The 17,279-nt window shown below is 43.2% G+C and overlaps 3 protein-coding genes across 6 annotated transcripts; 2 read left to right on the top strand and 1 right to left on the bottom strand.

The window, feature by feature from the left end:
• Window positions 1-255: 255 nt before the first annotated feature.
• On the bottom strand, window positions 256-8,039 carry LOC121582105 (surfeit locus protein 1). Its single transcript, XM_041897673.2, has 9 exons — window positions 7,892-8,039; window positions 7,669-7,735; window positions 7,422-7,549; window positions 7,252-7,334; window positions 5,429-5,620; window positions 1,882-1,954; window positions 1,635-1,797; window positions 1,322-1,403; window positions 256-1,176 (listed from the first exon to the last, which is right to left on the bottom strand). The coding sequence occupies exons 1-9, from the start codon at window positions 7,952-7,954 to the stop codon at window positions 1,113-1,115; spliced, it is 915 nt and encodes a 304-aa protein (XP_041753607.1). The 5' UTR covers window positions 7,955-8,039; the 3' UTR covers window positions 256-1,112.
• A 50-nt stretch (window positions 8,040-8,089) lies between these two features.
• surf6 (surfeit 6) lies at window positions 8,090-10,339 on the top strand. Its single transcript, XM_041897672.1, has 4 exons — window positions 8,090-8,449; window positions 8,653-8,883; window positions 9,056-9,138; window positions 9,291-10,339. The coding sequence occupies exons 1-4, from the start codon at window positions 8,359-8,361 to the stop codon at window positions 9,990-9,992; spliced, it is 1,107 nt and encodes a 368-aa protein (XP_041753606.1). The 5' UTR covers window positions 8,090-8,358; the 3' UTR covers window positions 9,993-10,339.
• A 300-nt stretch (window positions 10,340-10,639) lies between these two features.
• On the top strand, window positions 10,640-16,914 carry kyat1 (kynurenine aminotransferase 1). Of its 4 annotated transcripts, none has more exons than XM_041897669.2 (13): window positions 10,640-10,706; window positions 11,003-11,096; window positions 11,719-11,777; window positions 11,860-12,007; window positions 12,339-12,488; window positions 12,585-12,671; window positions 14,148-14,273; window positions 14,529-14,649; window positions 14,796-14,872; window positions 15,536-15,625; window positions 15,916-16,102; window positions 16,341-16,417; window positions 16,524-16,914. In XM_041897669.2, the coding sequence occupies exons 2-13, from the start codon at window positions 11,025-11,027 to the stop codon at window positions 16,668-16,670; spliced, it is 1,341 nt and encodes a 446-aa protein (XP_041753603.1). In that variant the 5' UTR covers window positions 10,640-10,706; window positions 11,003-11,024; the 3' UTR covers window positions 16,671-16,914. The 4 variants fall into 4 exon arrangements, with proteins under 4 accessions (XP_041753603.1, XP_041753602.1, XP_041753604.1 ...); XM_041897668.2 differs by having other exon boundaries at window positions 10,644-10,803; XM_041897670.2 differs by lacking the exon at window positions 11,003-11,096 and having other exon boundaries at window positions 10,644-10,803.
• The last annotated feature ends 365 nt before the right edge of the window (window positions 16,915-17,279 follow it).

Consider the following 17,279-nt stretch of genomic DNA (forward strand, 5'->3'; position numbering starts at 1 on the left):
TGCCCTTGAGCAAGGCTCCTTTAAGTCGCTCTGGAGAAGAGTGTCTGCTAAATGACTTAAATGTAAACCGACTACTGGTGCTCCTCAGCGTATTACACTTGCCAACGTAAGGCCACAGTTGGCGTTACCCACCAGAAACACCCATGTAGAATCATTGTGTAGTGTGCTTTACCTGCGAAATGGTGGCTCAACTCAGGCCTGAGAACACTTATTTAAGCTGCCCAATCATAACGTATGAATGATTTGACAACTGGATACATGTGGGTATTTTTATTACATACTTCAAATATGCACAACAATCCAACTCCACTAATACTGAACAAAAACTCAACATGCAACAATTATCACTTTTACAGAGTTACAGTTCATGAGAATCGGTCAACTGAAATTCATTGGCCCATAATCTATGGATTTCAGTTGACTGGGAATGCCGATAAGCATCTGTTAGTCGAATACCTTTAAATGGCCCTCAGGATCTCGTCGCTGTATCTTTGTGCATTCAAATAGCCATATTTTAAACAGCTTATGCCTTCCCATAAGGGGCACTGTTCACAACATTGACATCAGCACACCACCATACACATGGTTGTGAGGCAGGTTGTACATACTACGAAGTTCTCTAATGACATTGGAGGCTGCTTATTGTAGAGAAATTAACATTAAATTATCTGGCAACAGCTCTGGTGGACATTCCTGCGGTCAACATGTCAAATACACGCTCCCTCAATTTGAGGCATATGTGACAGAGCTGCACATTTTAGTGGCCTTTTGTCACCAGCACAAAGTGCACCTGTGTAATGCTGTTTAATCAGCTCCTTGATATGCCACACCTGTCAAGTAGATGGATTATCTTGGCAAAAGAGAAATGCTCACTAACAGGGATTTAAACAAATTTGTGCACAACATAAGATAAATGCTTTTTGTGCATATGTAACATTTCTGGGATCTTTTATTTCAGCTCATGTAGGGTTTATTTTTGTTCAGTGTACATTTGTCAAAATAAAACCAAGACATCTAAGTACCTACAGCAGCTTCCATGAGCAGTCTGTGGTATATTCATGACATCTTCAACATTGTATCCATTTACACTACTCAAGCCATTGTGGGGTGTTTTACACCATCCTTTTGATGAACTTGGCATACCACATGTAAGAGGTTGCTGCGCAGAGGCCATACCTACAGAGGAAGAGAAGCACTCATTGTATGCATACAACTCAAGTGATCCTAGTTCTACTTTTAGTTATGCAATCTAAACCAAAGAGGCTCACAGTGAAGAAAAAAAACAGGGACAGTAATTGATGTGAAAAATGACGAAACTTACCACGTCATAATGTACTGCATATGTTCATTCCTGAGGGTGACTCGGGTCTGTCCTCCTATAGGTCCACCAGGAATTGTGCTGGCTGAGAACATTAACAAACCTTAGCTTTCCATTCATTCTCAATGACACACACTACCAACGCACTTCGGCTAAAAAAACGGATTACCGTTATTCCAAACCTCAGCCACAGGGAATGTTAATCACCATTCAGTCTTTCATATACCTTATTTTCTGATATATCATGCTTGATCATCATAGCCATGCAATTAAATCAAAGTGTATTGTCTAAATAGGGTAATACTGAGAGCTATACCCAGGTCAGCATCAATGAAGATCTGCTGGGCCCCTGTGACTCTGGCCATTGCCTCCAGGTCGCGGTAATGCCAGCGGTTGTGCTCCACATCGTTTTGTGGCACAAAGGGTTTGCGGATCTCGGTCAGCCTCACCACCCCCACCAGGTCAACCTCGTCATCCACCTACAAAGCAGCACCATGACAGAATCATCATTAATAACAACTTTGAGTCTTGAATTAGACAATGAATGGGGGGAGGAGATTTACCTGTCCCTTCATCCTGGTTTCTGGCTTGATCTTCTTCCTAGGAACATAGCCTCTGTTTACAAGGATCGTGATCCTGTGAAATATATATAAAAGAATGTCAGTATAAGGAGCCAATAATTTCTTAACATTGTTACGTTACAGCCTTATTCTAAAATGGATACAAATATTTCCCCCCCCTCATCAATCTACACACAATACTCCATAATGACAAAGCAAAAACTTTTTTAAATTTATTACAAATAAAAACAGAAATATCACATTTACATAAGTATTCAGATCCTTTATTCAGTACTTTGTTGAAGCACCTTTGGCAGCGATTACAGCCTCAAGTCTTCTTTGGTATGACGCTACAAGCTTTGCACCTGTATTTGGGGAGTTTCTCAGATTCTTCTCTGCAGATCCTCTCAAGCGCTGTCAGGTTGGATGGGGAGCATCGCTGCACAGCTATTTTCAGGTCTATCCAGAGATGTTAGATCGAGTTCAAGTCTGGGCTCTGGCTGGGCCACTCAAGGACATTCAGGGACTTGTCTCAAAGCCACTCCTGTGTTGTCTTGGCTGTGTGCTTAGGGTCGTTGTCCTGTTGGAAGGTGAACCTTCACCCCAGTCTGAGGTCCTGAGTGCTCTGGAGCAGGTTTTCATCAAGGATCTCTCTGTACTTTGCTCCATTCATCTTTCCCTCGATCCTGACTAGTCTCCCAGTCCCTGCCGCTGAAAAACATCCCTACAGCATGATGCTGCCACCACCATGCTTCACCGTAGGGATGGTGCCAGATTTCCTCCAGATGTGACGCTTGGCATTTAGGCCAAATAGTTCAGTCTTGGTTTCATCAGACCAGATAATCTTGTTTCTCATGGTCTGAGAGTCCTGTAGGTGCCTTTTGGAAAACTCCAAGCGGGCTGTCATGTACCTTTTACTGAGGAGTGGCTTCAGTCTGGCCACTCTACCATAAAGGCCTGATTGGTGTAGTGCTGCAGAGATGGTTGTCCTTCTGGAAGGTTCTCCCATCTCCACAGAGGAACTCTGGAGTTCTGTCAGAGTGACCATCGGGTTCTTGGTCACCTCCCTTACCAAGGCCCTTCTCCCCCGATTGCTCAGTTTGGCCAGCTAAAGGAAGAGTCTCGGTGGTTCCAAACTTCTTCCATTTAAGAATGGAGGAGGCCACTGTGTTCTTGGGGACCTTCAATGCTGCAGAAATGTTTTGGTACCCTTCCCCAGATCTGTGCCTCGACACGATCCTGTCTCGGAGCTCTGCGGACAATAAATTCGACCTCATGGCTTGGTTTTTGCTCTGACATGCACTGTCAACTGTGGGACCTTATATAGACAGGTGTGTGCCTTTCCAAATCACGTCCAATCAATTAAATGTACCACAGGTGGACTCCAATCAAGTTGTGGAAACATCTCAAGGACGATCAATGGAAACAGGATGCACCTGAGCTCAATTTCGAGTCTCATACAGTGAGGGAAAAAAGTATTTGATCCCCTGCTGATTTTGTACGTTTGCCCACTGACAAAGAAATTATCAGTCTATGATTTTAATGGTAGGTTTATTTGAACAGTGAGAGACAGAATAACAACAAAAAAATCCAGAAAAACGCATGTCTGGATAAGAGCGTCTGCTAAATGATGTAAATGTCAAAAATGTTATAAATTGATTTGCATTTTAATGAGGGAAATAAGTATTTGACCCCTCTGCAAAACATGACTTAGTACTTGGTGGCAAAACCCTTGTTGGCAATCACAGAGGTCAGACGTTTCTTGTAGGTTTGCACACATCTCAGGGGGGATTTTGTCTCACTCCTCTTTGCAGATCTTCTCCAAGTCATTAAGGTTTCGAGGCTGACGTTTGGCAACTCGAACCTTCAGCTCTCTCCCCAGATTTTCTATGGGATTAAGGTCTGGAGACTGGCTAGGCCACTCCAGCACCTTAATGTGCTTCTTCTTGAGCCACTCCTTTGTTGCCTTGTCCGTGTATTTTGGGTCATCGTCATGCTGGAATACCCATCCACGACACATTTTCAATGCTCTGGCTGAGGGAAGGAGGTTCTCACCCAAGATTTGACGGTACATGGCCCCGTCCATCGTCCCTTTGATGCGGTGAAGTTGTCCTGTCCCCTTAGCAGAAAAACACCCCCAAACATAATGTTTCCACCTCCATGTTTGACGGTGGGGATGGTGTTCTTAGGCAGCATTCCTCCTCCTCCAAACACGGCGAGTTGAGTTGATGCCAAAGAGCTCCATTTTGATCTCATCTGACCACAACACTTTCACCCAGTTCTCCTCTGAATCATTCAGATGTTCATTGGCAAACTTCAGACGGGCCTGGATATGTGCTTTCTTGAGCAGGGGGACCTTGCGGGCGCTGCAGGATTTCAGTCCTTCACGCCGTAGTGTGTTACCAATTGTTTTCTTGGTGACTATGGTCCCAGCTGCCTTGAGATCATTGACAAGATCCTCCCGTGTAGTTCTGGGCTGATTCCTTACCGTGCTCATGATCATTGCAACTCCACGAGGTGAGATCTTGCATGGAGCCGCAGGCCAAGGGAGATTGACAGTTATTTTGTGTTTCTTCCATTTGCGAATAATCGCACCAACTGTTGTCACCTTCTCACCAAGCTGCTTGGCGATGGTCTTGTAGCCCATTCCAGCCTTGTTTAGGTCTACAATCTTGTCCCTGACATCCTTGGAGAACTCTTTGGTCTTGGCCATGGTGGAGAGTTTGGAATCTGATTGATTGATTGCTTCTGTGGACAGGTGTCTTTTATACAGGTAACAAGCTGAGATTAGGAGCACTCCCTTTAAGAGTGTGCTCCTAATCTCAGCTCGTTACCTGTATAAAAGACACCTGGGAGCCAGAAATCTTTCTGATTGAAAGGGGGTCAAATACTTATTTGCAAATCAATTTATAAAATTTTTGACATGCGTTTTTCTGGATTTTTTTGATGTTATTCTGTCTCTCACTATTCAAATAAATCTACAATTAAAATTATAGACTGATAATTTCTTTGTCAGTGGGCAAACGTACAAAATCAGCAGGGGATCAAATACTTTTTTCCCTCACTGTAGCAAAGGGTCTGAATACTTACGTAAATAAGTTTTTTTTTTTTTTTGCTAACATTTCTAAAAACCTGTTTTCGCTTTGTCATTATGGGGCAATGTGTGTAGATTGATGAGGATTTGTATTTATTTAATCAATTTTAGAATAAGCCTGTAACGTAACAAAATGTGGAAAGGGTCAAGGGGTCTGAATACTTTCCGAATGCACTGTACACACATTCTGGTAGCAGCAATTGTGATGTGTGTGTAGCATGAGTGTGTGTGTGCTAAAGTGTGGAGAATCAGTGCAGGTGGTCAGTCCAGTTCAAATGTTCAGCACTCTGATTGCTTGTAGATAGAAACAAAAAGTTACAAACACAAAAAGTTACTGTAGAAATGGAACTGGGCGAGTTAGGACACTTACAGCCTGGTGCAGTTGAATGGGGTGAGTTTGTCATATTTAAACTGAATGAATCAGTAGAGCAACAGTAATGAGTAGTGTTATCTTACCCTAGGTCACTGCAGTAGAACGGGGTAACGACATTGGCTCCAGTTTCTCCACTGGATGACAGCTGGCCTGCTTCCCTTGCCTCTTTCTCTGGGTCGACAGGTGAGCGGGGTAAGATGTACATCTCCTGGGAGTGGTCATAGTGCCCATGCACCTTTACTCTCCTGTACTCCAGATCATTCAACTCCAGAGGACTAGGAAGCAAAGACATACAGTGGGGAGAACAAGTATTTGATACACTGCCGATTTTGCAGGTTTTCCTACTTACAAAGCATGTAGAGGTCTGTAATCTAAAACAAAAATCCAGAAAATCACATTGTATGATTTTTAAGTAATTAATTTGCATTTTATTGCATGACATAAGTATTTGATACATCAGAAAAGCAGAACTTAATATTTGGTACAGAAACCTTTGTTTGCAATTACAGAGATCATACGTTTCCTGTAGGTCTTGACCAGGTTTGCACACACTGCAGCAGGGATTTTGGCCCACTACTCCATACCTTCTCCAGATCCTTCAGGTTTTGGGGCTGTCGCTGGGCAATATGGACTTTCAGCTCCCTCCAAAGATTTTTCTAGGCCACTCCAGGACCTTGAGATGCTTCTTACGGAGCCACTCCTTAGTTGCCCTGGCTGTGTGTTTCGGGTCATTGTCATGCTGGATGACCCAGCCACGACCCATCTTCAATGCTCTTACTGAGGGAAGGAGGTTGTTGGCCAAGATCTCGCGATACATGGCCCCATCCATCCACCCCTCAATACGGTGCAGTCGTCCTGTCCCCTTTGCAGAAAAGCATCCCCAAAGAATGATGTTTCCACCTCCATGCTTCACGGTTGGGATGGTGTTCTTGGGGTTGTACTCATCCTTCTTCTTCCTCCAAACACGGCGAGTGGAGTTTAGACCAAAAAGCTATATTTTTGTCTCATCAGACCACATGACCTTCTCCCATTCCTCCTCTGGATCATCCAGATGGTCATTGGCAAACTTCAGACGGGCCTGGACATGCGCCGGCTTGAGCAGGGGGACCTTGCGTGCGCTGCAGGATTTTAATCCATGACGGCGTAGTGTGTTACTAATGGTTTTCTTTGAGACTGTGGTCCCAGCTCTCTTCAGGTCATTGACCAGGTCCTGCCATGTAGTTCTGGGCTGATCCCTCACCTTCTCATTGATGCCCCACGAGGTGAGATCTTGCATGGAGCCCCAGACCGAGGGTGATTGACCGTCATCTTGAACTTCTTCCATTTTCTAATAATTGCGCCAACAGTTGTTGCCTTCTCACCAAGCTGCTTGCCTATTGTCCTGTAGCCCATCCCAGCTTTGTGCAGGTCTACAATTTTATCCCTGATGTCCTTACACAGCTCTCTGGTCTTGGCCATTGTGGAGAGGTTGGAGTCTGTTTGATTGAGTGTGTGGACAGGTGTCTTTTATACAGGTAACGAGTTCAAACAGGTGCAGTTAATACAGGTAATGAGTGGAGAACAGGAGGGCTTCTTAAAGAAAAACGAACAGGTCTGTGAGAGCCGGAATTCTTACTGGTTGGTAGGTGTTCAAATACTTATGTCATGCAATTAAATGCAAATTAATTATTTAAAAATCATACAATGTGATTCTGTCTCTCACAGTTGAAGTGCACCTATGATAAAAATTACAGACCTCTACATGCTTTCTAAGTAGGAAAACCTGCAAAATCGGCAGTGTATCAAATACTTGTTCTCCCCACTGTATATAACAAGAAAATTAAACACTTCCACTCTTAACTAAAAAGTCAAGACAACGTAATTATGTGTAACTATCTGTCTGATAACTTGTGTGTGCATGTCTTACTCAATAGGAAGAGGGATGGGTTCCACAGAGGTAAGACTTCTCAGTTCTGCAATCAACTGCATTTTCCATTCCCGACGTTTCACCTGAGTAGAAGTGGCTTAGGTCAGTATAATTTTGAATATCCATTCTAGAGGTACTTCCATTAGAACTACTGTTTAATGGAGCCATACCTGCCATGTCCCAAGACCAAATGTAGTGACAGGAATCAGAAGCAGGAGCCATTTGAGGAAGGAGTCCTCTCCCTTCGCTGCTCTGGCAGCTGTTGAGCTTGACAGTCGACCAAAGTTGATACACTTGCCTGAAGTTTGGAAAGGTGTCAGAGCCATAACCGTTACGAATTAACGTTATGAAATGGTAAGCTTATGTCATTGAATCAGATGGCTAGTTTGCTAGCTAGGAATGTGTCCTAAACATTACCTTCTGATTGTTTGAAGAGAGGCAGTCGTGACAATAAGAGAGTCCTTTTGAAATAAATTGCATGTGACTGAAAAAAAAGATAAATGCAAAAAATACATTTAACTACATCATTACATCAGCAGTCTAACTGTAGGTCACTGGAATTTATGCAACAACAAGCTAGCTAGTTAACGTTAGTTCCTAATATATTAATACTTGTAAGACAGTAGCTATATCAACTTACGTGGTTTTTGATTATCTTCAAGGTCTTAGCAGAGCAAGCGAACATAAATGTTAAACTGCCCATAGTTACTGAAAATATGGAAAACACACCGAGATAGTCAATTTGACAAGGCAACTGGCTACATAACTTACATGTCCTGTGTGCAGGAGGGGTTGTGTTGGATGTAACTACATCCGGTCCAACTTCACCACTAAGCCACGCCCGTTTCAGTCTATACACGTGCATTTGTAGCTAGCTAGCTTCTATTTATGCTGTCTGTCTTTAGTTGTCATTTTAACAGCAAATGCTGCAATTTTATTTTGATCATCATAAGTGAAATTGTTATTTATTCACCATTGGTTAAAGTATCAGAAAGATGACCTGCAACATCTTGCTCGCACTTTCTGTTTGAAGAGGGATTTTACGTTAGCTAGCAAGTGGCTATTTCTTGTTAGCAGATTCGTGGTTGTCCATTTTTTGTTGTAGAAATGGCAAGTCTTGCTTCAAAGGACTCCTACCTTCAGAAATTAGCAAGTAAAGTATGTGCTCGACAGCAAGAACCAAGAAATAGGCCATTTGGTAAATGTTTTCAGGTTCTATCTATTAGCTAGCTGCACGTTTTAATTTGTATGGTAATGGTTTTCAATAAATTTTAGATGGGTGCTGATGTTAATCATGACACCTCTAGCATCACCGACTTAGCAATAAACACCCCTCCAATGTAAAGGCATTTTCATCTGTACTTGTACAACCTAACATGTTGTATCTCTTCATGAATTAAGTCCCTTTTCAAGGTGGTCGTGTGGCTGGCCCTCCAAAGAAGAGGAATAAAACCAATCACAAACAGATACGTGGGAACAGCAACCTAGCGAAACACCAGAAGCCACCTTTGAAGCCTAACCAGAAGGCTGTCATCACCCCAGCACAGAAAGCACCTGGTGCAGCAGAACAGAATGCCTCAAAAGCTACAGTTCCAAATGGGACATTGGTTAAGACTAAACAGAAGCCCAAAGGTAAAGTTATATGTTGATGTCCAGTCCTCGAATTATGCTCAACTTCCTAACATCTTTTGGTGATACTTGCTTTTCCTCTTTCTGTTTTTTGACTAGGTACAATATAAATGGTATAATAGCCATGTCATAGACATTTTTGTACTCTTCACTGACTTTTGTTCTCACCCTGAAGGTGGAAAGCCAGGCACTAAATTCTCCACGGTAGATATTCTACGGCAGAGACTTCATGAGAAGATTGAGGAGTCTCGTGGGCAGGTATGTATTAGGTTATCTAAGGAGTTGTTCAGTGGCTACATATGGTAAAATGTCCCTTTACCAATCCACAGTTGACTGTCATAACTTGGCAATGCACATAAGTGTGTTGATATAGCCTACAACTAACCTTACATCCCCCTTTCTTCCTGTAGGGAACCCCTAAGGACCCATCCTCTGAGGAGGTGCAGAAGAAGCGAGAGAAGCGGAAGCAGGAGAGGGAGCGCAAGAAGAGGAAGCGTAAAGAGTTCCTCATTAAGAAGCTTGCTGAAAAAGCCGGCCTAGAGTATGAGCCTGAGATCAAAAGGGAAGAGGCCCCTCCTCCTCCCACCGCACCAGCTGCAGGCAAGCGGGACGAGACGGCCATCGTCTTCAACAAGGTGGAGCTGGGCGATGGTGGCTTCTTGGACAAAGAGCAGAAGAAGAAGGAGAAGAAGAACAGGATAAAAGGCGGTCTGACACCACTGGTGGGCAAAAACTACAAGCAGCTGCTGGGGCGCGTGGAGGCTCGCAAGGCTAAGCTGGAGGAGCTGCGGGAGAAGGACGAGGGCAAGGCCAAGGTGCAGGAGGAGAAGATGAAGTGGACCAACGTGCTGTACAAGGCAGAGGGCCTGAAGATCAAGGACGACGAGGACCTGCTGAGGGCCTCCCTCAAGAGGAAAGAGAAGATGCGCTCGCAGCGGAAGAAGAAGTGGACGGAGCGCAGCGAGACAGTGGTGGAGAAGATGCAGAGGCGACAGGACAAGAGGCGCAGGAACATCCAGAAGAACAACAAGGGCAAAGTGGAGAAGAAGAAGGACCGGGCCAGGAAGAGGGGCCGCGTGCTGCCTGAAGACCTGAAGAAGGCTCAGGTGTAGAGGGATGGGGAGGAGGGTCAAGCTGAGGGTTGTGGAAAACGGACTGGTTAAATGATGAACATCTTTTTGATTGAGCTGCACTGCATTTTCCTGCCATGGTGCTTTGTCCAGTGTCCACATAATATTCGTAATGTTTCGGACTTATGTTATAAGCCACTGGACAGAGCAAAGACATTCCTATATACCCAATACAGGGTTCCTCGAGGTTTGAAGAACCAGAGCTCTGTCAAACCAATGCTTGCTGTTTTACTTTTCATTCTGTTGGTCGCAATGGTCGACACATGCCATCTGATTTCTCTATATGGAATGTCAATGTTTTGCCGAATTTAAGAAATATGCCCATGTTACCTGCCCAGTATTCATTTATTTGAAAGCACCACACAAATTGCATTGGAAACACGTTATTGCCATATGTGGTGAACACTGACTCTCTTATAAATAGATTCATAGGCCTATTAATGGGTGTTTATATAAACAAATGAAACACAAAGGTAGCCACTGATGGTTGATTATTTAATTGGCGCGTTCGGTGTTCATCGGCCAGTGTAGAACCGGTGAAATAAATTATTTAAAACTACAAGCGCAAACTACAGTTTATATCTTTAGCCCCGCCTATACAGGAAGTTATAATCAAAACGGGGGGGGGGGAAGACGTGACTTCTTCCCACAGCTGAAGGAGTGCAGTCGGCACAATAGCACAACGACAGCGAATTGGTAAAAGACACGAACGTCTACCTCGAACTTGCCAATTTTAAAATTGCAAACGTTGGTTCTGTTACAATAAAATTGCAAACGTTGGTTCTGTTACAAGGTTAGGCAATATTTATGTTTTACTAGAATTTAGATAACCTTTGTAAGATAAATTGCTTAGCCTCCAGCTGAAAATGTCAAACTGAAACTGGTCGAGTTATTTTGTGTAAACCAGTTTTATTGTTGCTAATCATTCATTGAATGCATAGTCTGAGTTGTGTGGGTGGTTCATTACAGTAATAATTGACAACTGATTCAAGGTAATCTGCACTCCTCACTGGCATGCTAAGAAGAGCAACTGCAAATGTGACTGTGAATTGTTGGAAAGGAAACATTGTAAAACTTGATCATAAGGTAATGGTATCTACCGATATGAACTAGTAACCATTTTTACATATTCTCTTGGTGCTTTCAAGACAACTGGGAACTCGGAAAAAAACGAGATTAAATCATGACGTCAGTGATCATCAGGTTGGAGTTCTAGAACGGTGGTTCCCAACCAGGGTTACTTGGAGCCCTGGGGGTACTTGAGATGAGAACATAGGCCTACTGGTAAAATGCACGTGAGGGTGTACATAAGGGGTACTCCAGGCAGAGCAAAATTCTGTTGAAAAAGTTTGGGAACCACTGGAAAGAGGCCCAAGTTCCTGACTTGGAATTCCGAGTTGGATGACCAGTCAAAATATTTTACCCAGTTGTTTTGAACACAGCAAACAATATAGCTTCAAAATGCTGGCATGTCAGACTGTCAATCCTTGCAGCCATAGATCTGTCAATGAATTTGAGAGTGGTTTCCCCAGCCCCATGCCTCAGGTGACCAAACAAAGTGGCAAGATCAGGCTATTGAAATGGCAGATTGTGGCTATTAAATAATATGATACAATAAGGAATTGTATGCTGTAAAGAGCAATGTGAAATCATCTACTTATTTCAATTGACTATTTAACAATGTAAATTAACATTTATTTAATTTCAGTTAATCATGTCACGCCAGCTACATGCTCGCAGAATCGAGGGAATCGACAAAAATATATGGTAATTTTACAGAATTATCTCATATGTGCTTGCCACATTTTATAGCATACATTGTTGTTTATCAATTGTTCTGTACTGACAGGGTTGATTTTACCCAGCTGGCTGCTGACTACAAGGCAGTGAATCTAGGCCAGGGCTTTCCTGACTTCCCCCCTCCAAGCTACATCCAAGAGGCCTTCTGCAAAGCAGTCAACGGAGGATGCTCAATGCATCAGTACACACGCGCTTTCGTAAGAAAAACACACAATTGTGTGTGTGTGTCACACACTTGATTTTACCTGAGCACATTTATTGTGGTTGACGTTTCGATAAAATACATTTTTTCAAGACATGGTCTTTTTGTTTTGAAAAAGGTATTGTACCGAAACGTCGATCACAATAAATGCACAGAGGTAAAATCGTGTGTGGGATATATTTATTTTATTTATAATGTTGATCTTTGGGGCAGTAACTCCCAGCACCACAAATGAGATCATATTGGTAGTGGGTGTGTTAACGCTTCTATAGTGTGTACGTGCATGCCAGTCAGGGCTAAAATGTGTTTATTTTGTTCTTCCCTAGGGCCATCCCGCTCTTGTGTCGATCCTGGCCAAGTTCTTTGGTAGAGTCGTGGGACATGAGATTGATGCTTTTGAGGACATCCTGGTCACTGTCGGAGCCTACCAGGCTCTCTTCTGCACCTTTCAAGCCCTGGTCGATGAAGACGATGAGGTAACAGTGACTATGTCAACACCTAGACAAAGGGTGCAACTCAATACTTCGTTTTTACTGTGCATTTCATATCAGTCAGTCACTTCTGTCTTCTAGGTCATCATTATTGAGCCTTTTTTCGACTGCTATCAGCCAATGGTGAAGATGGCAAGAGGAAAGGCTGTCTATGTGCCACTGAGGCCAGTGAGTAGTGTGTTTTTAGTGTGTGTTTTTACAGACAATTAGATTTTTTACATACCTTTCATGGCCCATTTCCTTTGGTGGGACAGTAAGTGCTAGCCTAAAGCTCATTGAGAACGTTTACATGCACATTAATAATTCATTATTAAACTGATTATGGCAGTAGGCAGATTATGCAATAGTCCTGTAAACACCTTACTCTGCTTATCTTAATCGGTGTAAGGTCATTGAAGTAAGCATATGCCGATTAAAACACCTGGTTTCTGAGCAATCTTTAGAATTATTAAGACACGGAAACACCTTAATCGGCGTTCCAGCAGTGTATTTGATCTGTGCATGTGCTAACACCAGCTGAGTGAGCCTCCCTCTTTAGAGTGAGTGAAGTGAGTTTGGAACAAACTGAATGTTTGGGTCTTAGAAGTAGTTTTGACATACAAACTTTATACACTGGAACAAAGGGGCCTAGCCCGAACCATGAAAAACAGCCCCAGACCATTATTTCTCCTCCACCAAATTTTACGATTGGCACTATGCATTCGGGCAGGTAGCGTTCTCCTGGCATCCGCCAAACCCAGATTCGTCCATCGGACTGCCAGATGGTGAAGCGTGATTCATCACTCCAGAGAACGCGTTTCAACTACTCTAGAGCCCAATGGCGGCGAGCTTTACACCACTGCAGCCGGCGCTTGGCATTGCGCATGGTCATCTTAGGATTGTTAGGCTTGTGTGTGGCTGCTTGGCCATGGAAACCCATTTGATGAAGCTCCCGATGAACAGTTATTGTGCTGACGTTGCTTCCAGAGGCAGTTTGGAACTCGGAAGTGAGTGTTGCAACCGATGGCAGAATATTTTTTTACGCACCCTCGCGCTTCAGCACTCGGCGGTCCCATTCTGTGAGCTTGTGTGGCCTACCACTTCATGGCTGAGCCGTTGTTGCTCCTAGGCATTTCCACTTTTACAATAACAGCACTTACAGTTAACTGGGGCAGCTCTAGCAGGACAGAAATCTGACAAACTGACTTGTAAGAAAGGTGGCATCCTATGACGGTGCCACATTGAAAGTCACTGAGCTCTTCAGTACAGGCCATTCTACTGCCAATGTTTGTCTATGGAGATAGCATGGCTGTGTGCTCGATTTCTATACACCTGTCAGCAACGGGTGTGGCTGAAATAGCCTAATCCACTTGGGTGGCCACATACCTTTGGCCATGTAGTGTATGTCCGAACTCAGAATCAAATATGCTTCCAAAAAATAACATGGTCGCTGTGGTAGAACGTTTATTTTGATTGCTGATTTTCTGCATTTATCAAAGTGCCATCAGGTAGCCTGATTTCAGATGTGTCCATGTAAACATTTTAATCAAACTATTATATAAATCTATCTACAATAATCGCATTATTGTGTGCATGTAACCATACTCACTGATTTAGAGAAAAGTCCAGATAACATAAAGCTGAGGCTGTGTTGTGTGGTCCTAGAGAGTGGAGGGGGGCAAGGCCCTGACTAGTGCAGACTGGCTCCTATCGTCTGAGGAGTTGGCCAGTAAATTCAACCCACGCACCAAAGCCATCGTCATCAACACTCCCAACAATCCATTAGGCAAGGTGAGACACCCCACTGTATGGTGAGATAGACTTGTTTCAATGTTATCCTTGGGCTATCCATCCATTTCACATTGCGGGTGACATTCTCGTGGTGCAAAAGAGCACAGATCTGTGCAAAAATACCGTAAACCACGTTATAATCTGGCAGTGCAATTTAATTAGAAACTTCTGAGATTTGTGCTCTTCTGCACCATGAAAATGGCACCCTACATCACTGACTTTTCTCACCTCCCACATCTCATCTTTGTCACATAGGTGTATAAGAGGGAGGAGCTCCAGGTGATTGCAGACCTGTGTATAAGGCATGATGTGGTGTGTATCAGTGACGAGGTGTACGAGTGGCTGACTTATGACGGTGCCAAGCATGTGAAGATAGGTGAGGTACAGTTGATTCAATAGAGACAAGCAGCACAGTTTCTATAGCATGATGTAATAACCATGGTCAACGGTTGTAACAGTATGGTAATAATGCCCTGATACAACTAAATCCGCTAAATCTTATTTTGACTGTTTTCATTCAAGCCAGTCTTCCTGGGATGTGGGAGCGGACTGTCACGATAGGAAGCGGAGGAAAGAGCTTCAGTGCTACAGGGTGGAAGGTAGGTAATCCACTGAAATACTATGAACACAAACTATGATAAAGTTTTGAGGCACAGTGTCATATACAATCTATGCAATCCATATTGTGTGTATTGAATTGACTGAGACATATCTGATCCATATTGTGTGTATTGACTAAGACATATCTGATCCATATTGTGTGTATTGACTAAGACATATCTGATCCATATTGTGTGTATTGACTAAGACATATCTGATCCATTTTGTGCGTATTGACTGAGACATATCTGATCCATATTGTGTGTATTGACTAAGACATATCTGATCCATGTTGGGTGTATTGACTAAGACATATCTGATCCATATTGTGTGTATTGACTAAGACATATATGATCCATATTGTGTGTATTGACTAAGACATATCTGATCCATATTGTGTGTATTGACTAAGACATATCTGATCCATTTTGTGCGTATTGACTGAGACATATCTGATCCATATTGTGTGTATTGACTAAGACATATCTGATCCATGTTGGGTGTATTGACTAAGACATCTGATCCGCATTGTGTGTATTGACTAAGACATATATGATCCATATTGTGCGTATTGACTAAGACATATCTGATCCATATTGTGCGTATTGACTAAGACATATCTGATCCATATTGGGTGTAATGAAATGATGCTTGTGTTTCAGGTTGGCTGGGCTATTGGAGCAGGGCACATTCTAAAGCACCTGAAGACCGTCCATCAGAACTCTGTGTACCACTGTGCCACTGCCGCTCAGGTTAACAATTGATTTATGATGCTTTCTAAACCACTACTGTTGGTGTATAAAGACATATGACCTCACCCTTACTCTAACTTTCTGACTTATTTACTCTACTTACTCTTGCCTATTGAATGAGGAAGGTGAGCATGCTGTATGTCTTGCCCACAACTTTTAAATTGACTACAGTTGTCTTTAAATTCAGTCTGTCTGAATCTTATCTGAAATTGAATCGTTGTTTTACCTCTGAAAGTTAACATCCTCCAGCTCATGCTTTGGGTGGGTCGTTCACACTTGCACCATCTCAGGAGGCGGTGGCCCAAGGTTTCCAGAGAGAGTACGAGCAGTTTGGGACGCCAGAGAGCTACTTCCTGCAGCTGCCTGAGAGGCTGCATCACAAGAGGAAGAAGCTGGCCACCTGTCTGGAGAGTGTTGGCCTGCAGCCCATTCTGCCTGAGGGAGGCTACTTCATGATCGCAGACATCTCCTCTCTCAGTGAGTATTAGTGTACCAGTAAAGTGTGTTTGCTTGTATCTGGTTGTGTTACAATGTCGTTTATCTGTTTGTGAGTGTTGCAATGTGTGTTTTTCATGGATCCGTTTGTGTGACTGTAACAATGTTTCAGCTTCTTCATCAAATTTGTCTTGCTTAATATGGGCATATGAAGTAATGGATGAATGTTGCTTGATATTTCATAACTGTTTTTGTCTGGATGTTATGGTTTTTTCCAAAGAGGTTGACTTGAATGATCCAAGCACTCAGGGTGAAGCTCATGACTACAGATTTGTCAAGTGGCTCATTAAAGAGAAGGTAATAAGAGGGGAGAGGTTTAGGTTGAACTAAATATTGAACACATGTTGACATGATATGGATGATGCATAATGTAATCCTGACCTATGTGTTCTTCATAATGCAGGGTTTGGCCACTATCCCTGTCTCGGCTTTCTACAGCCCTGAGCACCGCAAGGACTTTGAAAACTACGTTCGGTTCTGCTTCGTCAAGGAGGACTCAACGTTGAACGCTGCCGAGGATATCCTCAGAAAGTGGAGGGATGGAAAATGAAGAAAGCACACAGACAACCCTTCCTGTTTTGCCTTTATCCAGCCTAGCTCAAATCAGGTGTTCTCAGTTGAACCGAGCCATATTCAGCACCTATGGATTTATTTACACTGTAGCACTGTAGGAATAGACCTCCATAGGAGCAAGTTATAAGGGATGTTTTCCTTTGTCAATGTACACTGAGTGTACAAAACATTAGGAACACCTTCCTAATATTGAGTTTCACCCATTTTTGCCCTCAGAACAGCCTCAATTCGTTGGGGCATGGACTCTACATGGACTCTTATCCAAAGCGTTCCACTGGGATGCTGGCACATGTTGACACCAACGCTTCCCACAGTTGTCAATTTGGCTGGATGTCCGTCGGGTGGTGGACCATTCTTGATACACCCGGGAAACTGTTGAGCGTGAAAAACCCAGCAGTGTTGCAGTTCTTGACACAAACCGGTTCACCTGGCATTTACTACCATAACCCAAATAAAGGCACTTAAATATTTTGTCTTGCCCATTAACCCTCTGAATGGCACACATACACAATCGATGTCTCAATGCTTAAAAATCCTTCTTTAACCTGTCTCCTCCCCTTCATCTACACTGATTGAAGTGGATGGT

Source organism: Coregonus clupeaformis, chromosome 15 (genome assembly GCF_020615455.1).
Source record: "Coregonus clupeaformis isolate EN_2021a chromosome 15, ASM2061545v1, whole genome shotgun sequence".
Classification (NCBI taxonomy): domain Eukaryota; kingdom Metazoa; phylum Chordata; class Actinopteri; order Salmoniformes; family Salmonidae; genus Coregonus; species Coregonus clupeaformis.

Coding starts and splice junctions, on each gene's coding strand:
- LOC121582105 (XM_041897673.2), bottom strand. CDS start 7,954: ATGGGCAGTTTAACATTTATGTTCGCTTGCTCTGCTAAGACCTTGAAG. Junction 1,404..1,634: donor CTTCATTGATGCTGACCTGG/GTATAGCTCTCA, acceptor TAATGTTCTCAG/CCAGCACAATTCCTGGTGGA. Junction 1,177..1,321: donor ATGCAGTACATTATGACGTG/GTAAGTTTCGTC, acceptor CTTCCTCTGTAG/GTATGGCCTCTGCGCAGCAA.
- surf6 (XM_041897672.1), top strand. CDS start 8,359: ATGGCAAGTCTTGCTTCAAAGGACTCCTACCTTCAGAAATTAGCAAGT. Junction 8,450..8,652: donor ACCAAGAAATAGGCCATTTG/GTAAATGTTTTC, acceptor TCATGAATTAAG/TCCCTTTTCAAGGTGGTCGT. Junction 9,139..9,290: donor TTGAGGAGTCTCGTGGGCAG/GTATGTATTAGG, acceptor TTCTTCCTGTAG/GGAACCCCTAAGGACCCATC.
- kyat1 (XM_041897669.2), top strand. CDS start 11,025: ATGCTAAGAAGAGCAACTGCAAATGTGACTGTGAATTGTTGGAAAGGA. Junction 12,008..12,338: donor ATCAGTACACACGCGCTTTC/GTAAGAAAAACA, acceptor GTTCTTCCCTAG/GGCCATCCCGCTCTTGTGTC. Junction 14,650..14,795: donor TGCCAAGCATGTGAAGATAG/GTGAGGTACAGT, acceptor TTTTCATTCAAG/CCAGTCTTCCTGGGATGTGG.